The sequence below is a fragment of the Carassius gibelio genome, chromosome B19 (genome assembly GCF_023724105.1).
Source record: "Carassius gibelio isolate Cgi1373 ecotype wild population from Czech Republic chromosome B19, carGib1.2-hapl.c, whole genome shotgun sequence".
NCBI classification, from domain to species: Eukaryota; Metazoa; Chordata; class Actinopteri; order Cypriniformes; family Cyprinidae; genus Carassius; species Carassius gibelio.
The window spans coordinates 10046354-10058458 of record NC_068414.1 but is presented as its reverse complement, the minus strand read 5'-3'; the positions used below and the strand labels follow the sequence as shown (position 1 = coordinate 10058458).

At 40.6% G+C, this 12105-nt stretch overlaps 3 protein-coding genes across 4 annotated transcripts in view; all 3 read left to right on the top strand.

The window, feature by feature from the left end:
* The window catches only part of LOC127979279 (tripartite motif-containing protein 16-like), a 79665-nt gene extending 67984 nt beyond the window's left edge, over nucleotides 1–11681 (top strand). For both annotated transcript variants that reach the window (XM_052584628.1, XM_052584629.1), the window contains one exon: nucleotides 11481–11681. The gene's annotated coding sequence lies outside the window, so the exon portion shown is untranslated. The remainder of the gene's footprint in view (nucleotides 1–11480) is intronic.
* Nucleotides 1–11681, top strand: part of LOC127979277 (tripartite motif-containing protein 16-like) — a 29936-nt gene extending 18255 nt beyond the window's left edge. Inside the window, exon 7 of the transcript XR_008158770.1 lies at nucleotides 11481–11681. The gene's annotated coding sequence lies outside the window, so the exon portion shown is untranslated. The remainder of the gene's footprint in view (nucleotides 1–11480) is intronic.
* Nucleotides 8593–11681, top strand: LOC127979278 (tripartite motif-containing protein 16-like). Its single transcript, XM_052584626.1, has 6 exons — nucleotides 8593–9212; nucleotides 9641–9736; nucleotides 9847–10080; nucleotides 10162–10309; nucleotides 10448–10489; nucleotides 10900–11681. Exons 1-6 carry the CDS (start codon nucleotides 8637–8639, stop codon nucleotides 11424–11426), a joined length of 1623 nt encoding a protein of 540 aa, XP_052440586.1. The 5' UTR covers nucleotides 8593–8636; the 3' UTR covers nucleotides 11427–11681.
* Nucleotides 11682–12105: the final 424 nt, after the last annotated feature.

Here is a 12105-nt window from a genome sequence, read left to right as displayed (position 1 = left end):
TTGACATGGATGCTTCAGACGCACTCACGCAGAATGCGTTCCCAAAGCGTTATCGACGCATCGTCTCTCCCTCGATGGGGAACTTGGGTATTCTCTAGTCTTTGCTCATGCAGACCAGCTGGTCTTCCTTCAACCTCCCAATTCTTTTTTCAAATCTTATTTTCATTCTCTCCCTTACAACCTCCCTCAGGTGGACGATCCCTCAGCTAACAACACCACCACCATGGCAGCCCCTCAGGTGGATCATCATTCAGCTAACAACAGCACCAACATTGCAGTGCCTCAGGTGGACCATTATTCAGCTAACAACAGCACCACCACGGCAGCGCCTCAGGTGGACCATCATTCAGCTAACAACAGCACCACCACAGCAGTGTTTCAGATGGCCATCATTCATCTAACAACACCACCACCATGGCAGCGCCTCAGGTGGATGATCCCTCAGCAAACAACAGCAACACCATGGCAGGGCCTCAGGTGGACCATCATTCAGCTAACAACAGCACCACCATGGTAGCGCCTCAGGTGGATGATCCCTCAGCAAACAACAGCACCACCATGGCAGTGTCTCCGGTGGACCATCATTCAGCTAACAACAGCACCACCACAGCAGCGCCTCAGCTGTACCATCATTCAGCTAACAACACCACCACCACAGCAGCTTCTCAGATGGCCATCATTCAGCTAACAACAGCACAACCATGGCAGCGCCTCAGGTGGACCATCATTCATCTAACAACAACACCACCATGGCAGTGCCTCAGGTGGACCATTATTCAGCTAAAAACAGCACCACCACGACAGCGCCTCAGGTGGACCATTATTCAGCTAACAACATCACCACCACGGCAGTGCCTCAGGCGGACAGTCATACAGCTACAACAGCACCATCATGGCAGCGCATCAAGTGGATGATCATACAGCTACAACAGCACATTCTATAGTATTTACTCACACAGACCAGCAAGTCTCCTTCAACCTCCAATTCTATTTCCAAACCTCTTTCCATTCTCCCCCTCCCTCCCTCCCTTCCTGCGTCTTGCAACACACCTGAACATACTCGACAGGCCACAAGCAGAAGAGGCTGAATTAAAACAACTTATCATCTCTCCATGACACTATCTTTCCAACCATTAACCATATCATAACAATCACAGAATAATAATTCACTTAGCAAGCCACAGAGCTTGGCCGGCCAAAGCTGATATCACTAAATTCCAAGTCTTGCCTATCCATCAAGAATCTGGTGAGGCTTCTGGGAAGGTGCCAATAATTCATTGTGAGCCTCATTCGTTTGCAGAAGCAGCCCTAGGACGTTGGTCTCACTTTCCGAAGCTACAAAGGATTCTTTCTCCGGAATTCAGTTCCTACAATCAACAGTCAAGAGTAGACTTAACAGCCATCCTTGGGGGTTTGAATAGTCTGAATCTACTCATCTGCTCAAACTATGCAGCAGAAGTTCAAACCATAAACAAGAGACAATTATATTTGTCAGTTATGCAATATACAGTTATGTATAGGCCCACTTAATCTACTCAACAACAGTTCCTCCTCTGAGTAACTCCTATACCAAGACTCCTCAATCTCGTTACCGACTTTTCGTCTCTTTTCCCATTTATTTTAGAATTTCAAATTTAGACTTGGCTCCGGAATAAACCTGCATCCCTCGTCGGTCATACCACAGACCAAACACCAAACAGTTTTCCCAAGAATCCAATCTTAATTGCCTTGCTCCAAGCATTATCTCTAAGATACCTTTCCGGTTGGAACTGTCCCAAAGCTTCCTTTCCAATTGACCGACCCACTGTCCATCTACAACTTAACATCTTATGCTCATTCCATCCTCAGATCCCCATGCGCATTTTAAACTTAATTGCACCTAATAACCTACTAATATACACTGGCTATAATGTCCCAGCTTCTCTCATTCTCACACATTCGTACTTCTAAAGTCTTATGAAAACAAGAACCTGTGTCAACCATCAAACTCCTGAACTAATCAGCCTCTGCATCCTCTCCGTATGATCAGGCATTCTGAGCTCACGCTTAACTCAGCTCTTCCCAGCTTTGGGGTCCTCATTGTCTGGCCTAAATATATCCTAGAGACAGTTTCCCCACTCTGAGTCTCTCTGAGCCATCAATTCAAGATGCCCTGATCCACCTGACCATCATCCCATTCTCTCGACCCCTTCATCCTCTTTCTACTCTTCCCCAGTTTCTTTGCTTGTTTGTGGCGTGGTCCTAGCTTGTGAATTAGCTTATAACCCTTTCGCATCGCCAGCATCATCACCTCAAATCCCGCTTGAATTGCTAATACTCTATTCACATACATTAATATTGCTTTACTCACTGTTACCTGCTTTAATTGCAGATGTATGTCTATAAAGTGAGCTCGAAGTGAGGAGATGGGGTGGAGGAGGGATGCTGATAAACCGTCAGTGGATAGAGGTAAGTCAGCGATATTTATACTATGGGATTGATTACTTGATTATGGTCCACCTGTGTTGGTTAGGATAAGTATCTGACGCGCTCCTCCTGAATCGTATTAATAAAATTACATTTTGAGAACGTATTATAATGTAAACGTATTATAATGTAAAACGAGCTCATTCAAATACTGAGGTGCTAAACCATTCAGGGTTTATAAGTAATAAGCAATATTTTTAAATCTCTACAATGTTTGATAGGGAACCAGTGCAGTGTTGACAGGACCGGGCTAATATGTTCATAATTCCTGGTTCTAGTAAGAACTCTTGCTGCTGCATTTTGGACTAGCTGTAGTTTGTTTACTAAGCATGCAGAACAACCACCCAATAAAGCATTACAATAATCTAACCTTGAAGTCATGAATGCATGGATTAACATTCCTGCATTTGACATTGAGAGCATAGGCCATAATTTAGATATATTTTTTAAATGGAAAAATGCAGTTTTACAAATGCTAGAAACGTGGCTTTCTAAGGAAAGATTTTGATCAAATAGCACACCTAGGTACCTATTACTCGACATCCAGTTTTTTTATATTGACTATGCATTCCATTAGTTTTTCAAATTGGTGTGTTTCACCAGGACGCGAAGTAATATAGAGCTGAGTATCATCAGCATAACAGTGAAAGCTAACACCATGTTTCCTGATGATATCTCCCAAGGGTAACATATAAAGCGTGAAGAGTAGCAGCCTTAGTACTGAGCCTTGAGGTACTCCATAGTGCACTTGTGATCGATATGATACATCTTCATTCACTGCTACGAACTGATGGCGGTCATATAAGTACGATTTAAACCATGCTAATGCACTTCCATTAATGCCAACAAAGTGTTCAAGTCTATGCAAAAGATCGTTGTGTCAATTGTGTCAAACGCAGCACTAAGATCCAATAAAACTAATAGAGAGATACAACCACGATCAGATGATAAGAGCAGGTCATTTGTAACTCTAAGGAGAGCAGTCTCAGTACTATGATACAGTCTAAATCCTGACTAGAAATCCTCTCATATACCATTTTTCTCTCTAAGAAGGAATATAATTGTGAGGATACCACCTTTTCTAGTATCTTGGACAGAAAACGGAGATTCGATATTGGTCTATAATTAACTAGTTCTTTGGGGTCAAGTTGTGTTTTTTTTTTTTTATGAGAGGCTTAATAACAGCCAGTTTGAAGGTTTTGGGGACATATCCTAATGACAATGAAGAATTAATAATAGTCAGAAGAGGATCTATGACTTCTGGAAGCACCTCTATTAGGAGCGTAGATGGTATAGGGTCTAACATACATGTTGTTGGTTTAGATGATGTTCCTCTTCTATAGTAGAGAATGAGTGGAACTGTTCCTCAGGGGGTCTATAGTGCAAGAACAAGGTGGTCTGCAGTGAAGGCATCAGGGATGAGAAAGCTGTGCTGAGGCTTATCGGCTTGGGAAACACGGAATGACAACTTGGACCCATGAAGAACTTGAATATCTTGACGTATATTCCGTAAGGCCATGTCTTCTGGCTCTCCTTGGATGCCCAGGTGACGTGTTGCTGCTTGTAAGAGCATAGTCCTCTCTGAGCCATCGTCCAGGATAGCATAGGTGCATACAACCTTGGTGCATTGACTTAAGAAGTGCTCTGTATTGTTACAGAATGGACAGTAGGGTGCAGTTCTGTTCTTAGTGGATGGATTCAGATGTGCCAAGTTTGCTTGTAAGAGCATAGTCTTCTCTGAGCCATCGTACAGGATAGCATATGTGCTCAGAGTGTGCTTAGCATCTCTAGATCCATGTAGCATAGTAGTGGTCCACCTCTTCTTCCAAGGCTCCTGAATGACTCATATTGCAACCAATCAGAGAGATCAGTGAGAGTATAGGTTGTTCCTGGATAATGGAACTTGCTGCGCCTGAACTCAGTTCTCAGCTCTCTCAGCAACTTGCTCAGCAAGCGTGCTACGTGAGATACGCACTCATGGGAGATTTTAACATTCACGTTGATAATACAAATGATGCATTAGGACTTGGGTTTAATGACCTAATAAACTCTTTTGGAGTCAAGTTTTGGAGTAAATCCTTTTATGTTCGGCGAGACTTACCCATCTGTAGCCTCCGGGCCAGACATTTTTACCCTTCTACTCTACAGCCAGCGAGGCTTACCCATTCGATGTATGTACTCCCATTGGACGTCGGCGAGAGCATTCAGTTTAGATAACGTTATCTTTTCCTTCTTACGGTCGACGAGACTTACCCATTCGATGCGTGTGCTGCCATCGATTGCCAGCGAGAGCCTCCCGGCCACACAACTTTACCTTTCCTTCTACGCCTGGAGAGGTTTACCCATTCGATGCCATGAGTAGGAAGCTCCCATCGAATGTCGGCGAGAACCTCCTGGCTAGACAAACTTACCTTTTCCATCCTTCGGCCAGCAAAGCTTACCCATTCAATGCTTGTGCTCCCATTGGATGCCAGCGAGAGCCTCCTGGCCAGACCTTTCCTTTCCTTTTTACAGCCTCCAAGCTGACCTATCCATTTTGGGAATATCCAGCTCCCACGGGAGCCCGGTGAGAACCTAATTTTCCATTCTACAGTCGTCGAGGCTTACCCGTTCGATTCCGTGAATACAAGCTCCCATCGGCCGTCAGCGAGAGCCTCACGGCCACCCAAACTTACCTCTTCCATCCTACAGCCTGCGACGCTGACCCAGCAGATACAGCGAGCATGAAGATCCTGTTGGATGCTGGTGAAAGCTTCTTGGCCACACAACTTTACCTTTCCGTCTTAAATCCGGATAAATTTACCTGTTCGATGCCGTGAGTACAAACTCCCGTCGGACGTCGGCAAGAGTCTCCAGGCTAGACAAACTTACCTGTTCTTTTTCTATGGTCAGAGAGGCTTACCCATTCGATAGTGTGTGCTCCCGTCGGACGAGGCTTCATGGGCCCTCTCGGTCAGCCATATGCCCTTTGCCCTCTGAATAGCAGGGGCTTATCAGCCAGTAGGGCCCATATGCCAACACAGTGACTTATTCCAGTCGAGGCAACTCAGGCTATACAACCACGCTACTCCTCCTCATCGGCCGATAGGGCTCACCGTTCCAATGCTGTGAGTTCCAGTTGAGCATCGGCTCGAGCCCTACCGACCGGGCATCTCTAACCATATAGTCCAGTACCTGCAGCCAGTAGGGCCTACCCTTCCAACGCTTAAGTCACTCCCACTGGAGTAAGTAGGCTCTTCCGGCCTGCCAACGAGATGACTTCTCAGAAAAATAAAATCAGCCCCCACCAGTACTCAATGCTATTTTGGGGGCGTTCTTAATCTGGCGGCTGTCCTCTCTTCCATTTTTGGGGGGTACTCTAGGTTCGGGCCATTCCTGAGCTCGGAGCCCTTCCCAGTACGCCAAATATGCATACCATACCTCAGCTAATTATATGTAAGCGTGAACTCGTGAAATTATGTTTTAGTAACAAGATTCGGGAGGAGCGTGTCAGATACTTAGCCTAATCAACATAGGTCGACCGCAATCAAGTATTCAATTCTATAGTATAAATATCACTGACTTATCTCTATCCATTGACGGTTTATCAGCATCCCTCCTCCACCCCATCTGTTCCGGGCCCAGACCCTTCCCCCAGGACAGCATGCCAAAATATGCTAACTATTTGCTATCAAATTAGATGTAAGGGTGAACTTGTGACTCTAGATTAAAAACACATCTTTTTCACCAAGCATTCGAATAATGCATCTCATATTTTTTAACTGCAGTTGTATCTGATCAAATGTGCATTATTATTCTTTAGCTTTGGTTAAACTGATTTATTTTACTTTGTTGGAACAGCAGCTACGCTAATTATGTCTCTATTTGTTTCTCTCCCTTATGAAACAAAAATATATTGCAGTATATTGGAAAATGTAATGTAATATATTAGGAATATATTCTTATATATATTTATTTTTTCCAATATATTGCAATATATTGAAAGCGGCAATCATTTGTATATTTTGCAATATATTATATAATATATGTATCATCAATATATTATTAAATGTATTCAAATATATAAAATATTAGAAAATAAAAAGGGAAAATAATATATTACAATATATCACAATATATTTTAAGAAATATATTGGTAAATATATTTTCCTTTCGTAAGGGCTGTTTTGCCACGGGATATAACTAGGATTTAATTATGCGGCCAGATCTAAACCACCTTTGGCCAGTGCTGAACATAATACCATTTACCTCATTCCTACATATAAAACCATGATCAAACGTAGCAAACCAATAGTAAAAAAATATAAAATTGTGGTCAGATGGGCTATAGAAAGACTAAAAGGTCTTTTAATATGCACAGACTTGTTATGTTTTTAATAACATGCACATTGATGAGACTACGGAGACTATTACAGACTACATAAACTTCTGTGTGGATAATGTATTAACCAAAAAGATTGTTTTCATATATCCAAACAATAAGCTGTATATAACTAAGGAGCTGAAGGATTGCATTAATCTGAAAAAAAAAAACAGCATTTAAAAACAAAGATTATGTTGAGTTGATAATCATACAAAAAAGCTCAGTTGTCAATTAAGGCAAGCTAGAGGACGACAGAAAGATATGAATGAGTATAAATTTACCACCTTAAACTTTAAAAATATGTGGAAACTCTAAAAACATTTTTTTACAAGTATGGAACCAAGTAAACCACGTAAATGTGAAATGGATGAGGTTTCTTTAGCAAATGAGCTATGCGATTTTTGCCTTCGGTTTGAAACGCAGGATTTTTCAGATCAGTGCAATCTAATTGTCTTTTAAAAACTTGTGCGGTAGAACTTTTTAAAAAATAGAACACAACAGGTTTGCCTTACGAAAGGAAAATATATTTACCAATATATTTCTTAAAATATATTGAGATATATTGTAATATATTATTTTCCCTTTTTATTTTCTAGTATTTTATGTATTTGAATACATTTAATAATATATTGATGATACATATATTATATAATATATTGCAAAATATACAAATGATTGCCGCTTTCAATATATTGCAATATATTGGAAAAAATAAATATATATAAGAATATATGCCTACTATAATACATGATATTTTCCAATATACTGCAATATATTTTTGTTTCATAAGGGTTAGGTAAATAGTACAATATTGGATTCCAAATTCATTAGAACCAGTGCCCCAAGAGGATGTTGAACTTCCCCGTCCTCTTCACATACACAAATGGTTGTGTGAGGGAAACCACAAACTATGTTGTAAAATTCAGTGATGACAGCAATACTTAGTTTGTTATACAAAGACCAAGATATATCAAGATCTTATCATGGTGAAATTAAACAATTTGTGGAAAGGTGTGATGTACACCATCTTATAGTCACTGTGAAGAAAACCGAGGAGATGATCTTTGAGATTACAGTCCAGTTTTTTTCCCATGATGTTCCTATTATCAAGGTGTACTATTACAAATACCTTTGTATTCACATGTTCCAAGATATAACAGAGCCTGTATTTCTTGAGAAGGGTGAGACTCTATGGTGTTAACAGTAAGATCGGGTAGTTGTTCTGTCAAGCTGTGCTGGAGAATGTTATTCGATATGGAATGAATATGTGGTTTGGTAACTTTTTACAGTGCAGTTTAAGAATAAGCTCAAACAGCTTTGAAGATTGTGAGCATGAAACAGCATTCTTAGCTCCAGACCCTGTAATAACATAGCTGGGTTATGGGCATGAGCCAAATAAGGTTTCTTCCAGGATCTCAACACCTCATATCTGGATCTCACCAGGATCTCATGGCATTAGCATCCTTTCAATTTCACTCCTAAAGGAACATATTTAATAGATAAACTAGCTTGTGAGTGAAAAAGTTTCAAACCCTGCGCGTGTAAAATGTCCATGTGCAAGTTACATTCATGTATTACTGTAGTTTTATTTTGTAAAGGTGTTTATCCCATTTTGTGTTATCTCACTAACTCTGAGTTTCTGTATAAGACTGACACCTAGTGGACATTTCAGTATGTTTTCAGATTTACAGACACACTTGTTTTGCACACGTCTCTCAAACACAGAACCAGGAAACTCAGTTAAAAGAAACTGAAACTGTTCTTCTGTTGAGCTGTTGTTTGTGTCTGTATTGCTGTAGACAGTGAAATGGCTGAAGCCAGTGTTTTTTCAGTGGAGCAGTTCAGCTGTCCAGTGTGTCTGGATCTCCTGAAGGATCCTGTGGCCATTCCCTGTGGACACAGTTACTGTATGAGCTGCATTACAGACTGCTGGGATCAAGAGGATCAGAAGAGAGTCTACAGCTGTCCTCAGTGCAGACAGACCTTCAGTCCAAGACCTGCTTTAGCTAAAAACACCATGCTGGCTGAAGTGGTGGAGAAACTGAAGAAGACCAAATTAAAAGCTGCTGTTCCTGCTGGATCTGGAGACGTGGAGTGTGACATCTGTACTGGAAGAAAACACAAAGCTGTCAAGTCCTGTCTGGTGTGTCTGGAGTCTTACTGTCAAACTCACTTTGAGCGTCATGAAGAGTTTCGTTCAGGAAAGAGACACAAAGTGACTGATGCCACTGGACGACTGCAGCAGATGATCTGCCAGAAACATGAGAAGCTTCTGGAGGTTTTCTGTCGTACTGACCAGCAATGTGTTTGCATGCTGTGTGCAATGGATGAACATAAAAACCATGAGACTGTGTCAACTGCAGCAGAGAGGACAGAGAAAGAGGTATGAACTGAAATCACACATTTAATGCTGACCCTTCAAGTGTTTCTCCTCACTGCAGTCTCCAGCTGATCATGAGTGCATCATGTGATCTACTCTCCCATTGAGAGTTACTACATGACTCTGTGCATTAGAGCATGAGCTCAACTTTACTCACCTCTGACACATCGCTCAAGATTTCTGCTATAACTGTACATGCATCATATTGTTTTTGTCCATTCCTTCACATTAATTCTTGATCACAGAATAATGATGACAATAAACATATGTACTGCTTTAAATGTGAGGTCTTCATGGAAACTAAATTCAATTAATGATCTTAAAACTCTGAGAAACTCTGTAGAGAAGATATTTTTTATCAAACAGGCACAATTTTATATGAGTTTGTGATAGCTTTGTATGTGATTTGCTGTTTTGAATGTGTCCTCCAGAAACACTTGAAGGAGACACAGAGTGAAATCCAGCAGAGAATCCAGCAGAGACAGAAAGATCTTGAGCAGCTGAGAGACGCTGTGGAGTCTCATAAGGTGAGTTTGGAGAAGAAGAGAAGTTTGAGACTCAGTTTGACTCCTCTTTCAGTCCCACTGAAGCCGCTGTGAGGAAGCAGTAAGAGCTGATTGTGATGTGTGTCTAACAGCGCTCTGCACAGACAGCAGTGGAGGACAGTGAGAGGATCTTTACTGAGCTCATCCGCTCCATTGAGAGAAGCCGCTCTGAGGTGACACAGCGGATCAGAGATCAGGAAAAGACTGCAGTGAGTCGAGCTGAAGGACAAATGGAGCGACTGGAGCAAGAGATTGAAGATCTGAAGAAGAGAAACACTGAGCTGGAGCAGCTTTCACACACAGACGATCACATCCATTTCCTGCAGGTAACCCAACTGTAGAGCAGGTTATTGAGGACAGTGTGAGATAATCAGGTCTTTGAGTCGTGTGTGTTGTTATTCCTGCAGAGTCTTCAGTCTCTCTCAGCTCCTCCTGAATCTACAGAAAACATCTCTGACAGTTTCCTCTTTTCTTTTGATGGAGTGAGAGAATCTGTCCGTCAGCTGAGACTCAAACTGGAGGATTTCTGCAAAGAGGAGATGAAAAAGATATCTGGTAAAATATTAGAGATTCATCTGCTCTCTGTAACGACACAAACATCATCTAATATCATAAAGAAAATGTGAGAAATGTCTAAGGAATAGATCCAGGTCTCATTTTCTCTCTGAGTGTTTATATCTGTTATTTTCTCAGTCAGTAACATTGTTCCCAGGAGCAGAGAGGACTTCCTACAATGTAAGTCACTAACAAACACAATCACACTCACTTTAGTTCTGCAATACATTCATACTGATGTTTACTGTACATTTTTGATAAAAGCACTTTTTTTTTTCAATCCGGACAAATATTTTTTTAAAGTTCAGCTACACAAAAAATAAAATAAAAAGGGATTTGGCTTAAATGCTAAAGAAAGTTTGGATAAAAATGAAAGTAAGTTGAGAGAAGCAAAATCTGGTCATGAAACACTCCAGATGTAAACTTTCAATGTGAGAACAGTTTTTGAAGTGAATTCATGAACATCATAACACAACTCTGATAGATCAAAACACTCTTTAAAAATAAATACATTATTTTAGATAAGATATGAATAAGATAGAAGCTTAACTTTTACAACTCTTGATTACAGTGTTTTGTTTCTTCATCAGATCGTCATCAGTTCACTCTGGATCCAAACACTGCACAGAAACATCTCTGTCTGTCTGAAGGGAACAGATTGGTGACTACCACTGACACAGCTCAGCCGTATCCTGATCATCCAGACAGATTTGATTATTATCGTCAGGTGTTGTGTAGAGAGAGTGTGAGTGGACGCTGTTACTGGGAGCTGGAGTGGAGTGGGACTGGTGTGAATATATCAGTGTCATATAAGAGCATCAGCAGGAAGGGATCTGGTAATGAGTGTGTGTTTGGACGTAATGATCAGTCCTGGAGACTGCACTGCTCTTCCTCTAGTTTCTCATTCTGTCACGATAACAAACAGACTAAACTCCCTGTTTCCTCCAGCTGCAGGAGAATAGGAGTGTATGTGGATCACAGAGCAGGAACTCTGTCCTTCTACAGCGTCTCTGACTCAATGAACCTCATCCACACAGTCCAGACCACATTCACTCAGCCGCTATATCCTGGGTTTATGGTTTGGGATTCAGTCAAACTCTCTGATCTGACAACATAAATACAGACTGTGATTCTCTGTCTATATTGTTTGATTCACAAAATGTGAGCAGAGGTCTAATTACAAGCAGTATCTTTAATAACACACAGAAACAGTCTCGCCCCTTAAAACAGCTCGTTTTAGACAGAATAAGGTTTGAAAATAATAATTATCTACATTTATTTATTTTTTAGCAAAACACTTTATTAACATTACTAACAGAAGTAAACCTTAAGGTACATACTGACAAAAGTAAAAAATCTCTCTTGACCCCTTTATAACAAAACTAGAGCTGAACTTAACATAAATTATACAATACTATATAACTGAGCGAATACTTTTTCATCAGATTAATCTAATATTGATTGTAAAATAAGTCAAACTCTTTGTCTCTGGAATGGCTTTGTATTTTCATAATCTGATACAGCTGTGCTCTTATTACACACAAGAGGAGCTTTAATAAGATGAACTCAACCTTGAAATACAGAAATCTGCATTTTAATAATTGTATTTTAAATCTCGATGATGATTCAGAGAAATGAGGTGCTTCTGAACTGAATTCAGTCAATGTGACACTGTTTTTCTGTTTGTTCTTTCTTTCAACACATTTGCAGTCATCACATCTGATTTTCTGTCATTATGATGTATGGAGTGTAGATTGATGTGAATGAAAAATAAAGGATTTTAGCATTAGACTGCA

Excerpts from the sequence above, each read along its gene's own strand:
- LOC127979278 (XM_052584626.1), top strand. The coding sequence starts at position 8,637 with ATGGCTGAAGCCAGTGTTTTTTCAGTGGAGCAGTTCAGCTGTCCAGTG. Across the intron at positions 9,213-9,640 it reads CAGAGAGGACAGAGAAAGAG|AAACACTTGAAGGAGACACA; the intron begins GTATGAACTGAA and ends TGTGTCCTCCAG. Across the intron at positions 10,490-10,899 it reads CAGAGAGGACTTCCTACAAT|ATCGTCATCAGTTCACTCTG; the intron begins GTAAGTCACTAA and ends TTTCTTCATCAG.